The following is a 20,888-nucleotide window of genomic DNA, read 5'->3' as shown; positions in this document are numbered from 1 at the left end:
GCAAGTCATTTTATGCCGTTTGCCTCAGTTTCCTCATCTGTAAAATGAGCCAGAGAAGGAAATGGCAAACCACTCCAAGTGTCTTTGTCAAGAAAACTCCAGATGGAGTTGAACAAGAACAAACCCCTGAATAAGACCTTTATCATCTATAAAATGAAGGATTTGAACTAGATAGCTAGTAAGGTTCCCTTCCAGTTCTGACTATGGTTGATTCTGGTCATTTGAGGTAGTTAAATTCTATAAAGTCTCTGTGAACACTGAATTAGTGAATACTGAACCATTGCTCCTGGGGGAATAACGGGTTAGGTTCCTGTGAGCCTCTGGTCTAATATTTACGTTAGTACTTTCCAGAGCAGCCTTACATATAGATGAGCAAATTTATTTTTCCTTGCTGTGGATGTACCATATTATTGATTTATTAACATTGAACCCATGGCCAACAGAACTATCATCATGCCTGATGTAAGCTTATCTAATACACATATTTTCTCTGTAAAGCACATTACAGCCTTCTTGAACTTAGAAACACTAGGCAGTACTTAGGCTTGGGGCCATTTTAAATAATAAAATCACCAATAAAAAACACAAAATGTGAAAAACATGACACTAAATAGAAAATGAAAAGGACACTTGTTTACACTATTGAGAGCTGATCTCACTTGACCTCACTTCAGGCAGATGATTCAAATTTTCCACTGTTCTCTGCACGTCCCCAAATATCACATAAGCATTATGGGCATTGAATTTGGGGATACAAAACAAATTTTAGTGAGTAAACAAGTTTACAAATCTGATATTCACAAATAATAAGGATTAACTATATATGATTTAATTAAATTTCAGATATTTCCCCTGAACCTTCATTATGCTATGGCAAATGTCAGGCAGCAAGAGAGACTGTTTGAATACGGTAAAGTCAGGAATCTGTTTAAGAAGACCTGGGTTTGAATCCTGCCTCAGACACTTATTGACAATGTGACCCTGGTCAAGTTTCTTCATCTATAAGATGAAAATAATAGAAACACCCATACTGTAGGATTGTTATGAGCCTCAAATGACTTTATTTATGTGAAGCTCTTTATGAACTATTAGTATTCAGTGTTAGTGTACCCTTGCTAATGAATCCATTAACCATCAGTTAATCCATTTAACCCAACCTTTTTTGCATCAGATTAAAGTGTTAGCGATATAATAAAATTTGGGTAGGCTTTGGATAGAAAAGGTCAAGTTTACACCACCATGGAATATGAGACTCCAGAATGATCAAAAGTTATTAGATAAAAGAAAAGTAAAACAGACTTGAAGAGCAAAGACATAAATAACTCAGTTCAGAAATATTTAAATGAGTGCCTACTACATTCAAACACTGCACAAGGATGTCTGGGAAAAAGTAGTGTGGACTGCCAGTTCATTATGAGTCATCACTGTGATGTGGTAACCAGAAAAACCATTAAGAGACCTAGCATCTGGGAAGTAGAAGGTGAGAATTGCTCAGTACTTTGCCTCCCTAGATCATATCTAGAATATTTTGTTTTATTCTGGACTCCACATTTTAGGAGGACACTGATTAGCTGTAGAGGGTACAAAGGAGGGCAGTCAGGATGGTGAAAGGTTTTGAATTAATGTCATAGAAGGATTAGTTGGAGGAACTAAAGATGCTTAGCCTGGAGAATACTCGATGTGTATATGATAGCTGTCTTCAGATGTTTGAAGGGCTTTCACATAGAAATTTCTGTTAGGCCCCAAAGAGTAGAAAGAAGGACAATGGATAGAAATTCTCTCGAGGCAAATTTCCTAACGATTAAAGTCATCCAGAAGTAGAATGAGCTGCCTTAGGAGGTGGAGGTAGTAGCACTCACCCAGCTCTACTACACTGGAGAATTTTAAGCAGAAAATGGATGACCACTTGTTGGGTATGTTATCATGGAAGGAGAGTCATTTGAGGGGTATGTACTAGTTACTTTCTGAGGTCTCTTCCAGTTTTGAAATTCTGTAATTTTTTGACTCAGATATGGGGATACCAAGACGAGACAGTACAATCCCTGCCTTCCAAAAACTTACCTTCTTCAGGGCTAGGGGACAAAAAATGTGCAAAAGTGCATATACAAGGTATATGCAAAGTAAAATACTAACTTCAGTAGGAAGAGTGTGCACCATAAATGAGAGGATCAGGAAAGACCTCATTTTGGGAAGTTGCATCTGAGCTGTGCCTTGAAGGAAGCTGGGGTTCTCTAGGGTGGAGGTAAGGTGCAAGTAAAATTAATGACATGAGGGAGGGAGCTGTGCAAAGGCCCAGAGACAGGAATGGAATGTTGTGGAGGAAGGTCAGTTAGCAGGGCAGTTTGACAGTAACAGAATACAGAGAGGAAAAGTATATGAAACACAACTGAAAAGGCAGGTGGGTACCAGATCGAGGAGGACCGAGATGAGAATCTAGTATTTTATCCCATAGGCAATGGGGAACCATCAAGACACTGGTGGGGAGACAGAGAGTGGTGGAGTAACATGATCAAACCTCTGCTTTAGGAATATCTATTTAGCAGCTGTTTGGAAGATGGATTTGAGAGGGAATGGATGAGAAACAGGAAGATTAATTAGGAGACTTATTCAATCAGTACTGGTGAGAGATAATGAGAAACCTGAACTGAAGGTATAAAACTCTGAGAGTAGAGAGAAAGGGACAAGTGCAAGAGATATGGAAACAGACGTCTTGGCAGTTAGTGCTTCAGTGAATATAGAGTGTCAGGCCTGGAGTCTGGAAGACCTGAATTCAAATCTGGCCTCAGACATTTACTGGTTGTGTTCTGAGGCAAGCCATTTGACCTTTGTCTGCCTCACTTTCCTCATCTATAAAATAACGCTTGCCTTCAAGGGTAGTTGTGAGGTTCAAATGAGATAATATGTGTAAAGTACTTAGCATATTGCTTGGCACATACATCATAGGCGTTATATAAATGGTAGCTTGTTAAGATGATGGTTGTGGTGATGGTGATGACGGAAGCTGTATGTCTTGGTGACAGATTAGATAAGAAATTGAGAGTAGTTGGGGGGAACAGTCAAGGATGACACCAAAGTTGAGAATCTAGGTAGCCAGAAGGATAATAACTGAAAAGGGAAAATTGGGAGAAGAAATCAATTAGTGGAAAAATAAATTCTGTTTTTGTTGAGTTTGGGATGCCTACAAGTCATCCATGTGGGAGATATCCAGTAGGCAGTAATATGGGACTAAAGTCCCAGGGGAGATGTTAAGCCTGGATATATAGATCTGGGAGTTATCTAGGTAGAGATGATAATTGAACCTGTAGAAGCTGATGAGATCATATTCATTGTAGATTTCAACCTAGAAGGAACTTTAGGAATTGCCAAATCAATTCCATTCAATAGACATTTATTAAGTGCCTATTATTCAGGTTTTATTTGAAATACAAATAAAAATTCAACACGTATCATCAAAGAATTTATCTTTCTGTTAGGAGAGATTATATGTGAAGGAAGAGAAGAAAACTTAAAATAGAGAACCATGAGGGACACATTTAACCCACCCACGTGACAGATCTCCTAGGATATTCATTGACTCTCGTTTACACATGTGATTTGCTAAAGTTGTTGTGTAGAGCAGCAGTTCTCCAGGTGTGGAACAGGATGCCTTAGGCAGCCCCATGACCCTCTTAATGGTCTGTAAAATCAAAACTTTTTATAATTCTAAGATATTTTCATTTCTAATGTGGTAAGTATTGATAGATATAATCCCCATAAACAACTGCCCTTGGGGAAGGGGTTCTTCAGTAATTTTTTAAGTATGAAAAGTCCTGAGATCAAAGTTTAAAGAACTGCTGGTGTAGAGCACAGCCAACACCAGTGACTTAAAGCATGATTTTATTTAGATCAGAGTTAAGTTTAAATAGCCTTGCATTCATTTTCTTTCCTTAACTGGTATTTTATTGCTGCATAAGCCATGCAGTGGAAATCTCAATGTCACCATTATTCCAAAATAGGGAACAATTTATCAGAAAGGTTATATTTGAGCATGAATGGTGAAAATTCTGAGGAGACTTACATCTTTTAAAAATTAGCACTTTGTTTAGCCATGATTCTTTTTGCTAAGAAAACACTTTAGCAAAGTGGTTAAAGCTTATTATTTTAAAGAGCCACCAGAGAATGACAGTATTGCTAAGTTCCTCAAAAGCCAATGAAAATGTTAGTTTTGCTGAACTTTTTTTTCCTTAGTCTTTTTTGTTATATGGACTTTCTCTTCAGGAAGAAAGGGAATCTGTTTGAGAAATGTAGGTAATAGCAAAAGACAAAAAGAAAAAAATTTTTTGATCCAGTGAAAATAAGATGCAGTTCTATTACCAGATCAGAGACTCCCTATAATATTACCTTATGATGTTGTTGTTGCCATGTTTAGGAAATGGTTTCCACTTGAAGTGAATATTGCTCATGATTATAATCAGGTATCTTTAAAGCTTGTGACCTTTTCAAAACTAAACTCTTTTTAAATGAATGTGTCTCTCCCCTACCCCAATTAAGTTCATAATTCATAGATTCAGAGTTGGAAAGGCCATCTTGTATCAATCTCATTGATTTTACACACGAGCACCTGTGAGGTGTTTAGTGATCAGTGTTAACTCAGGCAGCAAATAGCACAGGGGCTGGGGCTGGGTTTCAAACGCAATTCCTACTCTGAGGTTCTTTCCAGCTCTAGCTCCATGAGCCCAGGAGCCTCTTCCTGAAATCCAGGGCTTTTTCCACCATACTATGTGCTTCCTGTATGAGAAATGGACAGAGGTAATTAAAAAACAACAAACTTTGCATTTTGCAATGCAGTGTGCTTTATATGAGCAGACCTCAGGATCTTTAAAAAAAAAGTATATAGTGAACTCTCATTTAACAAAGGTTCTCCTTTTTGTTTGGTGTTACTGTATTGTGTTTTATTTTTTCTAATTTCTGCTTCTTGACACCTTCTGAAATGCCGTGTAATGTCTCTTTAGCACCATCTGCTGGGTGCCAGTGAAGTAGCATTTAATTTCTTTTAAAGAGAAAATTCTATTTGTACTGTGGCATTCCAGTGATTCTTGGAAATGTAGTATGGTAGGACTAGAAGGGATATTCAAGATATTCTGATCCAACTCCTTTAATTTTATAGAGAAGGCAACTAAAATCCAGAGAGATCAGATGGGTCTGTCCAAGATTTCACAGCCAGCTAGATAAAGAACCAGGATTAGAAGAGCCTAGCGTTCATTCTAATATTTAAACATTTGCAAGTTTTATATTGCTACATTTGTTTGTATTTCTTTTGGGGGAAAGTGCTCAGGAGTATTACTCTTGTAGAATTTGATGGCAAAATTAATTGAATACATAGATTAAAGTGGTTCTTTAGCTTGGAGGTGGCCTCCGTGTTTATTCTAAGTATCTGTGAAGATACTTTAATTTTAAAAGTATCCTGAATAATCTGCTAGCTTTCTATCAGACTGTCTAGAGATTTTACTGCCAATAGGAATGTCGTGTCGGGAATATTCAACGCTTCCCTGTCTTGTCCTGTCATTTCTCTTTTGGATGCCTTTGTGTGTTGTGTCTCCCATAAGTCTGAAATTATCTTCCATTTTGAAATCTTTATGTTCAATGGCAAAGTCAGATGCCACTTCTTCCTTGAAGCCTTCCCTGGTGATTTGGAGGGTGGCAGAGTACAGTGAAAAGCACTGGATTTTGAGTCCGACGATGAGGGTTCAACTTTCTGTTTTATTGTTTTGTCATTTAGTATCTTTGTGGCATTAAGCAAGTCATTTAATCTCTCTAGACCTAAGTTTTCATGTCTGTAAAATGAGGGAGCTGGCCTGGATGACTCTAGGTTTCTTTCAGTGGGAAATAGGATTCTGGGATCTCCCATTTTCCCCAATGCTTTAAGTGCTTTCTTATGTACAAGGCAAAGATTTTTTATAAAAGACAGTCTTTGCCAGTGGCCTCTAAGATTCTTTCCAGCTCTCAGTCTATGGTCATATGATCCCTCAAAGATCTCACTTTTTGCTGAGAGAGACTGTTTTGGAACAGCTGTACTCACAGACAAGCATATTACAAGCTAGTGTACAGAAGCGGTATAGCCTAGATCCAGACCAAGTGTTACAAGAAAATTTTAGCTGGGAAAATACTTCTCAGAAAGTGCAGCCCAGATGTAGTAAATTGGGAAAGAATTTTTACAGCTAAGCTCGGGGATAAAGGCCTCATTTCTAGAATATATAGAGAACTGACCCAAATGTATAATCATACAAGTCATTCCCCAATTGATAAATGGTCAAAGGATATGAACAGGCAATTTTCAGAGGAAGAAATTAAAGCTATCTATAATCATATGAAAAAATGCTCTAAATCACTATTGATTAGAGAGATGCAAATCAAAACAACTCTGAGGTACCACATCACACCTATAAGATTGGCAAACATGACAGAACAAGAAAATGATAAATGCTGGAGAGGATGTGGGAAAGTTGGAACACTAATTCATTGTTGGTGGAGCTGCGAGCGCATCCAACCATTCTGGAGAGCAATTTGGAACTATGCCCAAAGGGCTACAAAAATGTGCATACCCTTTGACCCAGCAATATCGCTACTAGGACTATATCCCCAAGAGATCATAAAAATGGGAAAGGGTCCCACATGTACAAAAATATTTATAGCAGCACTCTATGTAGTTGCCAAAAACTGGAAGTCAAGGGGATGTCCATCAATTGGGGAATGGCTGAATAAATTATGGTATATGAATGTAATGGAGTACTATTGTGCCATAAGAAACGATGAACAAGAAGACTTCAGAGAGGCCTGGAAGGACTTATATGACCTGATGCTGAGTGAAAGGAGCAGAACCAGGAGAACTTTGTGCACAGCAACGACCACAGTGTGCGAGAGTTTTTTCTGGTAGACTTGGAATTTCATAATAACGCAAGAACTTTTTAAAAAAAAAAATAAAAAAATAAAAAATAAAAATAAAATTTAAAAAAAAAGTGCAGCCCAGGCTTTGGTGCACTTTCTGTATTCTAATTTTAATTGTAGTCATTTGGGCTTTTGTTTTCACTGCACTCACTAGTAAATTCTGAACTCTTTGAGCTCATGGATTGTGGTATTGTCTCATCTTTGTATTCCTACTTTCTTATACAGTGCATGATACAGTGCCTATAATTAGGCAATTAATAAACCTTGGATTGAAATTCAACAGATGTTTAATAGGTGCACACCGGATTGTAAAAATGAATTATACATTATTAGAATTTTGGTGTTTAGTGGAAAAAGCCCTAGATCAGAAGTCAGGACCCCACTGGGGTTCTGGTACTTGCTCTGCTGCTAAACTAGCTTATAATCTTGGGAAATCACAACCACAGTCTTTGAATATCTGTCCACCTCTAAAATGAGAGGTGAAACTGTCTCTGTGATACCCTCCAACTCTAAAATGCTGTGATCCCTGTGAATTAATCGAGTCTCAGAGGTCTACTCCAAAGGGAACAAATCTACTATATAAAACACATTAACATGTTTGATAGATTTGAATCTATTTCCAATTCACATTTGGCAGTATGCCTCTTCCCAATTGTTTAAGCATAATCTCAGATTTCACTCTCTTCTCTCCCCTCACCCTTTTTTTTGCCAGAAGTCCAAAAAACCCAAGGCGGTAGAAACAGCTTCTAAGCCAGATGACACTGAAGGTAACTTTTTAATATAGCTTCATTATGCTAAAAAAAATTACTTTCTCTGCCCCTCACTCCTTTCCTAATTTCATGTCTCTAATTCTTTTACAGAATCTCCTGGGCCATCAAAGGTTAAAGGTTTAAAATATGAAGAAACAAACGTTAATTCTAGAGAGAAGAAACTCAACTCTACTCAAAAAAGTGCAGGTTTGTTCATCTAGAGAAAATAATTACTGGGTTCTTAACCTGGAGTCTCTTAACTTTTGATTAAATATACATACACACACACACACATTCTAATAACTCAATATAATTGGTTCACTTTGTAATGCCATGCATTTTATTGTATGCATCTAAAAACATTCTAAGAATAGGCTTCACCAGACTACCAAAGGGATAAAAACTCTACCCTGGTTTAGGGAAAACTAGAAAGATGCATCACTTTTTTTCCCTACTGTCTTACTACTTAATGGAGTAATCAAATAAGAAAATTTGAAATCGAAATTAATATTGATTTAACTTACTGTTTCATTTAATATAAAAGGTTAACTGGACACAACTGTGATGTGGCTACTAACTTGCTGATTTGGACAAATCTCTTCAATACTGATATCCGTTTTATCATTGTTACTTATTTTACAGATGAGGCAACTCAGGTTAAGTTACTTACTTGTCCAGAACCATGTTGTTAGTAAGAGGCAGTCAGAAATTGAACCCAGGTCCTTTGCACTGACTGCAAATTCAGTGTTCTTTTGCAATCCATCCTTTATTTTATTGGGGAGGGTTTACATTTTTTCTGATATAAAACATATATGAAGTAATAGAAAATAGCATTACCCTAATGAATCTGTCATTAAAATAAGATATCACTGCATAGAAATTCCCAAACGCAGAACTAAACTTCTTAGCTGTGTCAATATTTGGGGAGTTAGGAATGATGATTGTATCATCATTCATATAATTTATGATTATTATTAGTAAGATCAAAGAAACAGTGTAGCTGAGGAACAGGTTGACATTTGTGAGTAAATGCAGCATGGAATGCTTTCTCTCAAAAGGAAAAAGAATGTTAACTTGGTATGCTAGAATTAAAACTAGTACCTTTTTTTGTTATTTTTCTAGGCACAAATGGAACTTCTTCAGGAAAAGTCAGTAAATCTTCTGGAACTACTAAGAGATCCATAGCAGATAGTGAAGAATCAGAGGCCTACAAATCTATTTTTACAACACACAGCTCAGCCAAACGCTCTAAGGAAGAGTCCTCCAATTGGGTTACTCACACATCATATTGCTTCTAAAGTACTATTCTGTATGATAATAGCTTCTCTTCCTCAGGGAAGAATAGTTTTCACATAGACTGGTTATTGTAATCTAATATTATCTGGTTTGTTATGTTTTGAAAAGTGTTTCTAAATTTGCCCTTGCCAGTATGAAGTATAATAGTTGTAATTATTGAGTGTGTAGGAAAGATAGCAAATTCTCAGATAATTGAAAAATTCAGTATTTCTCCAAGCATATTTTGGGAAAATATTAAACTGTTAAGGCATTAAATGCTAAAAGATTTTGACCAATTGATTTCATCTTCACTGTAGAAATTTTAATTATTTTAGTCATTAAAAAAATTAAAATCTAACAACCTTTTCCAACTTAGATACAGTTTAAGTTAAAATAAAGCATACACTAATGATGAAACTATCACTTATTTTTCTTGATTTTGTGTCCAAGAGTAAAGTTGAACTGAACAGAGGAGAAAGAAATGTTGTTAACTTGAATTGTAGAGGAAATCAGAAAGTTGCACTTCTCTGAAGTAATTAGAGAAAATGTCTTTGATCTGTGACTTTAAAGATAGAAGGAATATAATTTGACACTGTTATTCTGTATATAAAATGTAGCTGGGGTAAAAGGTTAGATAAGGGGAAAAGATGAGCTAATGTAATGGATGGCAGTGTCTTAGAACATTTGCATCATCCAAATGAATCTTATCAATGGAATCAAATGAAGAGCCTACTTAACATCATATCTTACTAGAATATCTCTGCCTCTCAAGGTCTTAGACCTTAGTTACCAGTTTTGAGGTTCAACACTACCTCTTTATGTGAAAATTTTTTCCTGTAAAACTGTTGTTCTAACGTTGGAAATCCTCCCATTAATATAAGCTTCATTGCATGTTTCTGTTCAAAGATGCATAGTAACCATGTCCTCTTTTTGCATGTTATGGTCATTTTGGTAGAAATTGGTTAATATTTTGATTAATGTATAGATGTAAGTTCCAATAGAATACAAGTTCCTTAGGGGCAGCACCCATATTTTGTCCAAAATTGGCAATGGCTGCCTTTCAATTTATTAGGTATTTAGTAAATGTTGAATTGTCTGTCATAAGCTATTTCATTTCAGCAACACTGATTGTGTGTCTATTCTGTGCAAAGTACTATATGCCAGATACTGGAGGTACATGAAAAGATAATTAGAAAATGATGATGCATAATTAAAGCCTTGCCCTCAAGGAGCTAAAGTTACATTTGGTAGAGAGATAAATACAAAATTAACTGCATTGTGCCCTTGGTTAATCATATCCATTTTCTGGATCTCAGTTTCTTCCATACAATAAGAGAGTTGAACTCAAAACAATGACTGCCATCCTTTCCAGTTCTAAAAGTACACGTTTCTGCAGTAGAAGGTCGTATGCTCCTGAGGCCCACAGGAGAGAGATCACATCTGATTTATGGAAGAGGAAAATGTGAAGGTTCTTAAAGGATGTGTAAAATTTCAGCAAGAGGAGTTGTCAGGTGAGGGGGTGGGAGGTGGAGAGCATTCTAGTTGAATGGCATGTCCAGTAGTATGGAGGAAGGAAAATCCAGAGTGTTTACAGGAACAATATTCCAGGGTACATGTAGTATAGGGGAGTAGAGAGAAGGCAGAAAAGTCAGGTCAGTGCCATTGAATGGAGGACAAACTATCAGTGGCTTTGACACTACTTTGGTTAGGTAACCCTTCAGTGACTCTGTTGCCTCTTTGGCAGTGCCACTCTAGATGGACTGGAGGAAGAAGAAACATGAAAGCAGGGGAGACTAATCAGGAGACTGTTTGCAGGATTTTGGTCTGCTTCAGTAAATGCATATGAAGCACCTATGTGCTGAGAACCAGGTATCTAATTACAAAAATGAAGAGTTCCCATCCTCAAGAAGCTTCTGGACTAGGACTGAGAAGTAATAAGGCCCTGAACTAGTCTAGTGACTGTGAGAAAGAGGGGACAGATTAGAGACATGCCAGATAAAGGCTTTCATAGCCTGAAATCATCGCATTTCATTCCAAGTATAGTTTCTGAAGATAATCTTTCACCAGAACCCAAGCACTTTTATGAAATATTGTTTATCTTCTCTAGACTCATCTCTTCTGTATTCATCAAGGAACTAACATTTCTTTGTTTTACTCCTTTTGGTTCCCATTTTTTAAAATAAAAGTTTTACCAGCCAAAGGTACTTTTTACATAAAAGTAAAAGGAAAAAATGCGTGTATGTAAGTAGGTAGGTGCTGATACTGAAAATTCTGAAATTGAGTATTTATTGGAACTTGACTTTTTATGTTTTCTGGAACTCCCCACTACTCCTTTTCTGCCCCAGACCAACATATATCCATTGCTTAAGATACCCTTCAAGACCTCAGTCAGTTACCAGCTCTTCTATGAAGCCTTTCTCCATAAAACCTCACTTTCTCCTTGAAGTCACCCTGCCTTCATGGATATATCACTGAAGTCTTCAAGAGATGTTATAGGAAGGATTCTTGCTTACACACAAGTTGGCCAAGATGCTCTCACAGGGTTCTCTCAGCTCTGAGATTTTTCAGTTCTGACTATTCCATCTGTCATTTGTTTTTCTTCCCTGAACTCTTTAGTCCCAGGCAATTTTGCTCCGATAACACCCTATCTTGTACTGCTAGTCAGCGTGTGTGTGAATGCACGTGCATGTGTGCGCACACACATGCTTGTGTCCTGTTTTCCAAACTAGAGTATGAATTTCATGAATTCAGAAGGACCATGACCTAGACTAATCTGTATTCCCTCTACTACACAGCTTAACACAAGACTGAGCACTTAGCAGGTATTCCATAAAAAACATGATGATATTAAGCACTAAACAAAGTCTTGTAACAGTAAGTTTAGAATATTTCCTACTTCAGAATACACATTGGCATGTGACTCCATATATAACCAGTCTTTGGTCTTTCTCTTTGTGTAAGTTAAAAAAAAAGTTTACAATCTGTGATAAAGACTTATATTTCTGCCACTCAAGGTATTGTTTGTATGGGAAGATGAATTTAGAATAAGGGCTTATAGTACACAGGCAAGATAAAGAAGGAAGGGGGAAGCAGATTGTGCTTCAAATTAATCCAACTCCATCTTTCTTACCTGCCCCTTTCTTTACGCCCTTCTCTCTGACCTGGTGGTATGGACCATTACACACACACTTCCCCGCCCCCCATCCTCTGAGCAGCTGTGATGTATTCTGGTGATTCAGGCAGTTGGTGATGTCACAAAAGACACGGACAACTTGGCTTTCAGTTTCCCAGATGTCTGGGGAAACACCCTCAACATGAGCAAATATTCGCCCCTCTCTGCTCATCATGCATGTGCTGAAATGCTTTTTGTTCTTCCTGCTGTGCACTACTTTAGGTTATACTTTTATGTTTTCTTCTCTAAAAGAGAAAGCCAAAGAACCTGCGGGTGATGTACCTTGTGGAGGTCACTTTCGAATAAGACAGAATCTATCTGACCAGGCCAAAGGCTGGCTTGGGAGTAAATGGATCTGGCTGTTATTTGTTGGACTGCTCTATGCTATAGTAAGATTACGAGGGGAAGGTGACAAAAATAAGGTGAGGATCCAGTTTGAATGGAAGAGAAATATCGGGTTGCCTTTATGTTTTGTTGTCTGTCTGAGTTGGATCAGGCTTTATTTTCAGTATAGGTGTCAGAAGAGGTAAATGTCAGTGGGGATGGAAAACACCTGTGTTGTGGAAATCATTGGATTAAAAAATAAGCATATGTCAGGAAGAGAACCTGACTAAACAGAGAGGGTTAGAATCAGCTTATTAAAGGAATCCTTTAAAGCTTGTTCTCTGAACGTGACACCAAAGGAGCCATCATTTCTTAGTGATTAACTGGCAGAAAGTATCCAAAGGCCTTGTTCTGAAGCTAATTAACTGCACAAGAAGATTCAGATACACCAACTCCTCAGATTAGATTTTCCTTCCAGTAATAGGCATTAATGACAAGGCAGGAAAATTAAAACATTGGCTTTTTTGGAGGAAAATTGGCTCACCCTATTTGAATACAGCTGTGTTTTTCCTAGTGGCTAACAACATGAAAATAATTCTATAATTCTATAATATACACAATATAATTTTATAATACAGTGTGATTCTGATCATATTTCTAATACAATATGATTCTGATAAGTTAGGTTATAGGGGGAGGGCAAGGAATGGCAATTAGCCTGTTTAAGTTATACTTTGACTAGAATCACTACTTTAGACTGATCCACTCTCCTCCTTCCCCATCCCCAAGTATATGACTCATTGCTAATACTTTTTTTTTTTTTGACAGGATAAGGACCTAAGCAGTGGAAGCTGTTTGTACCGCCCCGCACAAAAGAAAAATCAGAATGCTGCCCCTAACAAAGACTATGCACTAAATACCTTAACCCAACTGGAGATGGATCTGGTGACTTTTGTGTCTAAAGTGCGAAGTCTCAAAGTGGCCATGGCAACTGGTAATTCCCTCAAGCTTCCAGACTCAGAGGTCCCTTCGGATCCACATAATAATATTACGATATATGAAATATGGGGAGAAGATGACTCTGACTAGATTGGTTTGGATGTCAAAGTAGGAGAGGAAAAAAAGTCGAATGATTGACAAACACTATACAAACTTTAATAAACTATTCCCAAGAAAATAATTCCCTCATTTTATACCTTTTTTAATATTTTAAAAGCTTCTCTGTCATGTGAGACTGGTGACGTTAGGTTTTATTTTTATTTCATTGGGGAATTAATTATGTTAGTACTCAATACATTCAACCCAAAATTACAAGAGAAATTTTCTGCTTGGCCATAATATTATCTTTTCTCTGTTTTAACTGGGTCTGGGGAATTATTGGGAAAATACAGTTGTAGAAAGGACAAAATTTTTCATACAAATTTTTTTACTTCCCCAATTACAAAAATAAATGTTCAGTGAAGATACTATTATTTCTGTTTTGATGTTAATATCTCGGAAATGTGACTTTTGATACAGCTGCCTAAATAAAGAGTTTCTGTGATCTCTAGAGAGATTGTATAAATGTTGGACAAGGGTCAAATTCAACTTTTGGAATATATGTCCCTGTAGAACGTGTCATGTAGCTATAGTTCTTCTCACCATTCCCAAGAGTTTGAATGTCAGACTAGATGAAAATTCTTTCTTCCCTGTCCCTTGTCTTTTGATATTGAGGGTGTTGTAGAGTTCCTCAGGAGTGGATTTTATAAGCATGAAAACTTTAGCCCTTGGAGCCAACATTTTTCTCTTTGTGTTTTACATTATGTAATTTGAAGAAGTAGATTTCCATCCAAGTCATTAATTATCGAATGTGTATTTGTTTATAAATACTTAATATACAACAACCTGTAATAAAGTTTGTGTTATTTCCCTTGGATGGTGAAAGCTACTCCTACACTGAAATGAAATGCAGCCACATTATTTTCCATTAGTAGAATATAAATGATCAACCCCTGAAATAATGACGAGTGTCATAAACCCCACAAATAGGGACCTTTGCCAACAGGGTGATTGTGAGCTGTTAAGAGCAGCAATAAGCAGCAACAATTTTGAAAATTTGGGGAAATTTTGTTAAAGTGTACATACTACAGTCCTCTGATTTAAGAAAAGTGAAACTTTTTTTCATTAGCAAAGTGAAGAGAATTTTATATTGATTCAATTCACAAATATCCCTTGAGTTCTTTCTATTATGAAGTATGTAAATTGAGGAACACAGTTTGATATATGCTACCTGAAAATTTGGATTTACAGTATTGGCCGAGAGTAACCCTAAACCATCCTGGCCCCAAAATCATTGTTTGGAAAAACCTTCTGATTGGTTAGCCAACATTTGTGTTTTGTAACTACTAATAGGCAGTTAGGTGGTACAGTGGATAAAGCTCCAGGCCTGAAGTCAGGAAAAGCTGAGTTCAAATGTGATCTCAGACACTAGCTATGTGACCGTGGACAAGTCACATAACCCTATCTGCCTCCGTTTTCTCATATGTAAAATGAGCTAGAGAAGGAAATGGCAAAGCACTTCAGTATCTTTGCCAAGAAAACCCCAAATGGGATCATGAAAAGTTGGACACAATTGAAACAACTGAATAAGGTTAGATTAGCAGTGGAAGGGAAACAATAAAATTGTGTTTGATGAAAAATGTACTCCAAATTCCAAACAATCAATGTACAGATGTGTTGTATTGAAAGAACTCATTTTTGAGTGGTGGGATTTTCTGAATCATTTATAAGGTCTAGATAGCAATGAGACCGAATGTTCTTATGTATATATATCCATATGTAATTGGATTTTAAAAAATAAATGCTGTCTAATATAGTGTAGTCACCTTTAACAGATAAAACGTGTTCTGAGGGATGAATCCCTCATTGGAATGTGTAGACATTGCTTTGCTACTTGTGACAGGGAGAATTACCATTCTTTTAAGTCTTTTCAGTTCTAGCAAATCTGCCTCCTTTAAATGTTGATTTAATTTTGGAAACAGCCAAAAATCATATGAATCTAAGACACTATGACTATAAAGTGATAAGAATGGCTTTCTTCTGTGTATCCTAAATTGACTCCAAGGACATTCCAGTAGATCTTGGTACACTAAATATGTAATGTCCTTTCAAAGTATTTACCAAGTAATAAAACTGATTTTTTTATCATATTCTCTCTGTGTATAAATATATACGTGGAGATTTTAGTGAAAGTCAATCTTTTTGTTCTCTTGGACTTAACTTATGCCATATAAATTGCTTTTAATGAGGATGTGATTCAAGAATCTAGTCCACTGTCATGTCAAGGTTTCATCTGAACTTCATGTAGTTAAAGTGAAACATGGGAATTTTAAGAATGTGGAGTTTTAAGGGGATATTCAGTCTCTTAAGTATACTGAAGTTAGAATTGTAACCCAAGCCAAAGTCTTCTGATTGTACCTCTTACCTTGGGTAAGTCACTCCTCTGGGCCTTGGATTCCACATATGTTTAAGTGGAGACAAAAATGTTGCCTACCTCACATGATTCTTGGGAGGACCAAATAAAATGATATGAAGTACTTGACACTTTAATAACACTTTTAAAGGTCTGTCTTTCCAGCCTTTTCTCTCAACTTCTCAATGAGATTTATTAACCACCCTGCTACTGGTACCTTAATTCCACCTTACTGTGCAACTGAGAATGAGATATCTATCACTTCTCCTTCAGGAGGTATAAAATCATAAAGCAATACACACAAAAGTGCAAATCATTATTAACCTAAAATTGCCATCTCCATTTCTAAAACAGAGAGGAGGTGATCCTTGCAAAAGATAGTGTTTCAGTCATGAAAATTGATTCTTTTCCTGACCAAGTAAGTCAATAATATAGTGGCTAATGTGTGTGTGTTTCTGTGTACATCTTTAAAATGCTTTTAAAAGGCTAGAAGTGATTCATCTAGTCTCATAGTTATCCAAAATACCCCCCAGTATTCTCTCTCTGGTCACTATTCACCCATATGTGTTGTATGCTATATTAGAATGTGAGTGCCTTGAGGGCAGGAATTGTCCTCATTTTTGTACTAGAATCCACGGTGCTTGGCACATAGTGCTTAATAAATGCTTTTTTTCATCCATTCTTTATTCTCATCTTACCAATGAGGAAGCAGAAGCTCAGAGGTTAAGTGATGAGTAAAATATCTAGGATGGCATAGGAGGAAACTCAGATGCCAAGGCTAATGTACTTTAAGCCTCATCATACTAAAAAGATTTGATTCAAATTTTAATCCTTGTTAGGATTTCTTGTCCACAAAAAAATATGCTAATTTGCTCTGTCAACTCATGAGTCAGTCCAGACATTAAATGAAGTCTCATTGCTCCAAAATAAAAATGTATACACTTCTTATTATACTTTGGAAATTGGGAGAATAAGAGGTGGGAGAAAATTACCAATGAGATATCACAACTCCAAAATTCTCCATTTCTGCAGCACCCCAATTCAGCAATATGGAATTGAGTTAATTTTTACTAAGATGCTTTACCTCTAGCATCTTGTTGTATCTTACCAAAAAACTTATGAGGTAGGCTGTATTATTATCCCCATTTTTACAATTAGGAAACTGATGCCAAGAGAGGAAGTCATTTCCTCAAGGTAGTGGTAGAATCAGAAGACCTGGAATAGGAAAGTATTCCAGTTTGTCTGCTGCAACCTAGAGTGCACAAATGAGAGTAATATGTCATCAGCATGGAAAGAGGCTGGAGTCAGACTCTGAAATGTTTTAAATGTCATAGAAAGGAGTTTGTATTTTTATCCTAAAGATAATGAGAAGCCACTAAAAATTCTTGGGCAATGCAGTGATGACATGGTCTACACCTACACTTTAGGAATATCAATTTTACAGCAAATTGGAAGATGAATTATAGGGGAGAGAAAAAAAGAGGTAAAGGTGAAGAAACTAATATAAGGACACAAAGAGCTTTCTAATGAGTTCAGATGAAAACAGCAATAGTGTTAAATATGGAAAGAAAAAATAGGATGAAGTACAAGTGCTGTCCTTGCAGATTGGACATTTGGGGTTTGAGCCTTTGAAATGAGATTGAAATGAGGTTGCAAAAACTGAGCACAAAATGGCCTATGAAAGTTTTGTTCAGAACAATAAGAAGGCTGAATTGTTTGGCTTTTTGACACTGTTTCCCTAAGCCATGACTGTATTTTGCTTCCATCATCTATTGAGAGAACTAAAGTGTAGGGTAAGCTCTACACCTCTATCAAGGAGATTCCATTTCAATTGGAATAGGTAGGACAAACCCCCACAAAGGTGAGAAGAGAACATAGATAGGGCTGCCCTCTTAGGCTCTCCATTTATGTCACAGGTTATTTGCATATGCTATAGTCTGCTCAGGCTAAGCCCCTTCCGCTTCAGAGAAGGGAGAGGGAATAGAGATGAATGGATGGAATAACTGGCCAATCCATAAATAGAGTGGAGCCTCTGACACCAAAAGAATTTTACCAATCTTTGTGTGCATCCTTAGCTAACTTATTCATGATTTGTTGCATTCGCCTGGAATCCACTCACACCAAACCGTACCTTTAGTGAAAAATATGCATAATCAAGCAAAACACGTTGGTCATGTCTAAAAATGTCTTATTCTGCACTTTCATCATTTGTCCTCTGGATTTGTAATTTTTCACTGGATTAATCTGAGTTCTAAGTGTTTCAAGACTTTTTCTCTACAATGTTGTACAGTTCTCTGGTATGGAGGCAAAGATCTATAATCCTTCTTCTAGAGAGCTTGAGGCTGGTGGATCACTTGAGATTCGGATTTCTGAGTTGCAGTAGGGTTAAATTTGATTAAGCATCCAAACTTAAGTCCATTACCAATATGGTGAGCCCCTCTGGTGGTGAGGGGCATAATGTGCCTGAGGAAGGTTGAACTGACTCAGGAGCAAGAAAAAAAACAAAACAAAAAATCCTGTCCTAATTTAGCTCACTTTTCTCCGCATCAATTCACACAAATCTTCCTAGGTTCCTTTGAAACTGTCATTGCCTAATGTGCAATAATATTCTATTACATTTAAAAATATATTTAATTATTTGGCAAGAACTATGTATAGACCAACATCTCACACCAGTCAAAATAGATATATAATTTAGATATTTGTTATACTATAAGCAAATTAGGATGATATCATAAGCAAATTAGAGAAACGGAATATTTTACCTGGCAGATTTATGGATAAGGGGAAAATATATTACCAAACAAGAGACAGAGAGCATTATGGAATGTAACATGGATAATTTTTTATTACATTGACTTAAAATTTTTTGCATAAACAACCAATGCAATCAAGATTGGAAGAAAAGCAGAAAACTGGAGGGGGAGGGGTGAGAGGAGGAGGCTGACATATTTTATAGCAAATTTCTCTGATAAAGGCCTCATTTCTCAAATATATAAAGAATGAAGTCAAACTTATAAGAATACAAGTCATTCTCCAGTTGATAAATGGTCAAAGAATATGAACGGGCAGTTTTCAGAAGAAGCAATCAAAGTTCTCTATATTCGTATGAAAAAATGTTCTAAATTACTCTTGAACAGAGAAATGCACATTAAAACAACTCTGAAGTACTACCTCATACCTATCAAATTGGCTAATAGAAAAGCAACGTGAAAAAGTTGGAGAGGATGTGGAAAAACAGGGACACTAACACACTATTGGTGGAGTTGTGAACCGATCCAACCATTCTGGAGAGCAATTTGGCACTATACCCAAAAGACTTTAAAACTGTGCATACCCTTTGATTCAACAATACCACTACTAGGTCTATACCCCAAAGAGATAAAAGGGAAATTGAGGAGATGACCATCAATTGGGAAATGACTGAACAAGTTGTGATTGTGATGGAATACTGTTGTGCTATAAGAAACAATGAGCAGGATGGTTTCAGAAAAACCTGGGAAGACTTACATGAGCTGATGCAAAGTGAGCAGAACCAGGAGAACATTATACACGGTAACAGCAATATTGTATGATGATCAACTGAGAATGACTTAGCTGTTTTCAGGAATACAATATTCCCAGACAATTCTGAAGGATTCAATGATGAAAAATGCAATCCAGAGGAAAAAACATTTTTTTTACCTTATTATTCTTGGGTTGTTTTTTTCTTTTGGTCAGTGTTTTCTTTTACAACATGGCTAATATGGAAATGTTTTGAATGACTGCACATGTTTAATATATATCAAATTGCTTGTCTTTTCAAGGAAGGGAAAAAGGACAGAAGGAATTTGAAACTTAAAATTAAGAAAAAATGAATGTGAAAAATTTTGTTTACATGTAATTGAGAAAAAGATAAAATTTTTAAAATATAAGAAAAAGAAATAATGAGCAGCATGGTTTCGGAAAAAACTTGAGGTAGTTTCTGTCGCTGCTTCAGCTTCTCTGGCGTCTTTATTGGTGCTGCTGCTTGTCTCTGGTGTAGCTCTCTGGGACTCTGCACTGCTGTCAGTATGGCCCACAAGCAGATCTACTACTCAGACAAGTATTTTGATGAGCACTATGAGTACTGGCATGTTATGTTACCTAGAGAACTTTCTGAACAAGTACCAAAAATGCATCTGATGTCTGAAGAGGAGTGGAGGAGACTGGGTGTCCAGTGGAGTCTTGGATGGGTTCATTATATGATTCATGAGCCAGAACCACATATTCTGCTCTTTAGAAGACCTCTCCCAAAAGAACAACAAAAATGAAGTTTATTTGAGTTCTTCAACTTCAATTTTTTTTAGACTATATATACGTGTATGTATATATGGTAGTATTCAGTGAATACTTGAAAAAATGTACAAATCATTCATCCATACCTGTGCATGAGCTGTATTCTTCACAGCAACAGACCTCAGTTTAATGCCACTGCAAGTAGGCTGCTTTAAAATGTTTAAGATATAATTTTTCTCTAGTCACTTTTCTCTTTAATATAAGTACCTATTTGACTTCTCCTTGAATTTCATTTGTTTAATAAAGTTCATATGTTATATGTATGTCTGAGTACTTGGTAATTGGGGTAGGTGTTTATGTTCAAACTTTCCATTGTTAATTTATGAATAGATGTACAGTTCTTTCAGTTGTTTTAGAAATTTATAATTCAAGGAAATAAATTCTTTAAAAACAATGTAGAAAAAAGTTAAATGAATTTTAAACTGCATGATACAGTAGAACTAGCATTAATTTGAACAATTAGTAACAGCATCTACTAAAACTGGAAGGTCTCTGCCACATAGGCTTGTCTTTTCCCCTAAAAGGCAGTGAAACAATCCTCAAGACAGAATTGGCCTAGTGGGGAAGTAAAGGTCAAATGACACAGCTTCCCAGTTGCCTAAATGGAGAAACCCTAGCACAAGAGTAAAGGCTTCTTGGGCTTGTGGAACTTCTGTGTGAATTTTGTGACTGAGCA

General features: G+C 36.5%; 3 protein-coding genes and 1 pseudogene across 4 annotated transcripts in view; 3 read left to right on the top strand and 1 right to left on the bottom strand.

Moving 5' to 3' along the window:
• RTF2 (replication termination factor 2) overlaps nt 1-9,368 on the top strand; it is a 65,310-nt gene extending 55,942 nt beyond the window's left edge. Inside the window, exons 7-9 of one of the 2 annotated variants that reach the window (XM_072633491.1) lie at nt 7,637-7,691; nt 7,785-7,880; nt 8,796-9,368. In XM_072633491.1, coding sequence (XP_072489592.1) covers nt 7,637-7,691; nt 7,785-7,880; nt 8,796-8,971 — 327 coding nt within the window. In that variant the 3' untranslated portion in view covers nt 8,972-9,368. The remainder of the gene's footprint in view (nt 1-7,636; nt 7,692-7,784; nt 7,881-8,795) is intronic. The other variant, XM_072633492.1, reaches the window with a different exon arrangement.
• LOC140519937 (beta-1,3-galactosyl-O-glycosyl-glycoprotein beta-1,6-N-acetylglucosaminyltransferase 7-like) overlaps nt 1-12,166 on the bottom strand; it is a 46,012-nt gene extending 33,846 nt beyond the window's left edge. Inside the window, exon 1 of the mRNA XM_072633472.1 lies at nt 12,079-12,166. The gene's annotated coding sequence lies outside the window, so the exon portion shown is untranslated. The remainder of the gene's footprint in view (nt 1-12,078) is intronic.
• Nucleotides 12,167-12,288: 122 nt separating this feature from the next.
• On the top strand, nt 12,289-15,632 carry FAM209A (family with sequence similarity 209 member A). Its single transcript, XM_072633493.1, has 2 exons — nt 12,289-12,542; nt 13,273-15,632. The coding sequence occupies exons 1-2, from the start codon at nt 12,294-12,296 to the stop codon at nt 13,531-13,533; spliced, it is 510 nt and encodes a 169-aa protein (XP_072489594.1). The 5' UTR covers nt 12,289-12,293; the 3' UTR covers nt 13,534-15,632.
• A 170-nt stretch (nt 15,633-15,802) lies between these two features.
• Nucleotides 15,803-20,471, top strand: LOC140519943 (cyclin-dependent kinases regulatory subunit 2 pseudogene; annotated as a pseudogene).
• Nucleotides 20,472-20,888: the final 417 nt, after the last annotated feature.

Source organism: Notamacropus eugenii, chromosome 1 (assembly GCF_028372415.1).
Source record: "Notamacropus eugenii isolate mMacEug1 chromosome 1, mMacEug1.pri_v2, whole genome shotgun sequence".
Classification (NCBI taxonomy): Eukaryota; Metazoa; Chordata; class Mammalia; order Diprotodontia; family Macropodidae; genus Notamacropus; species Notamacropus eugenii.
Note: the sequence above shows the minus strand (reverse complement) of the source record. Positions and strands in the feature narration are given on the sequence as shown.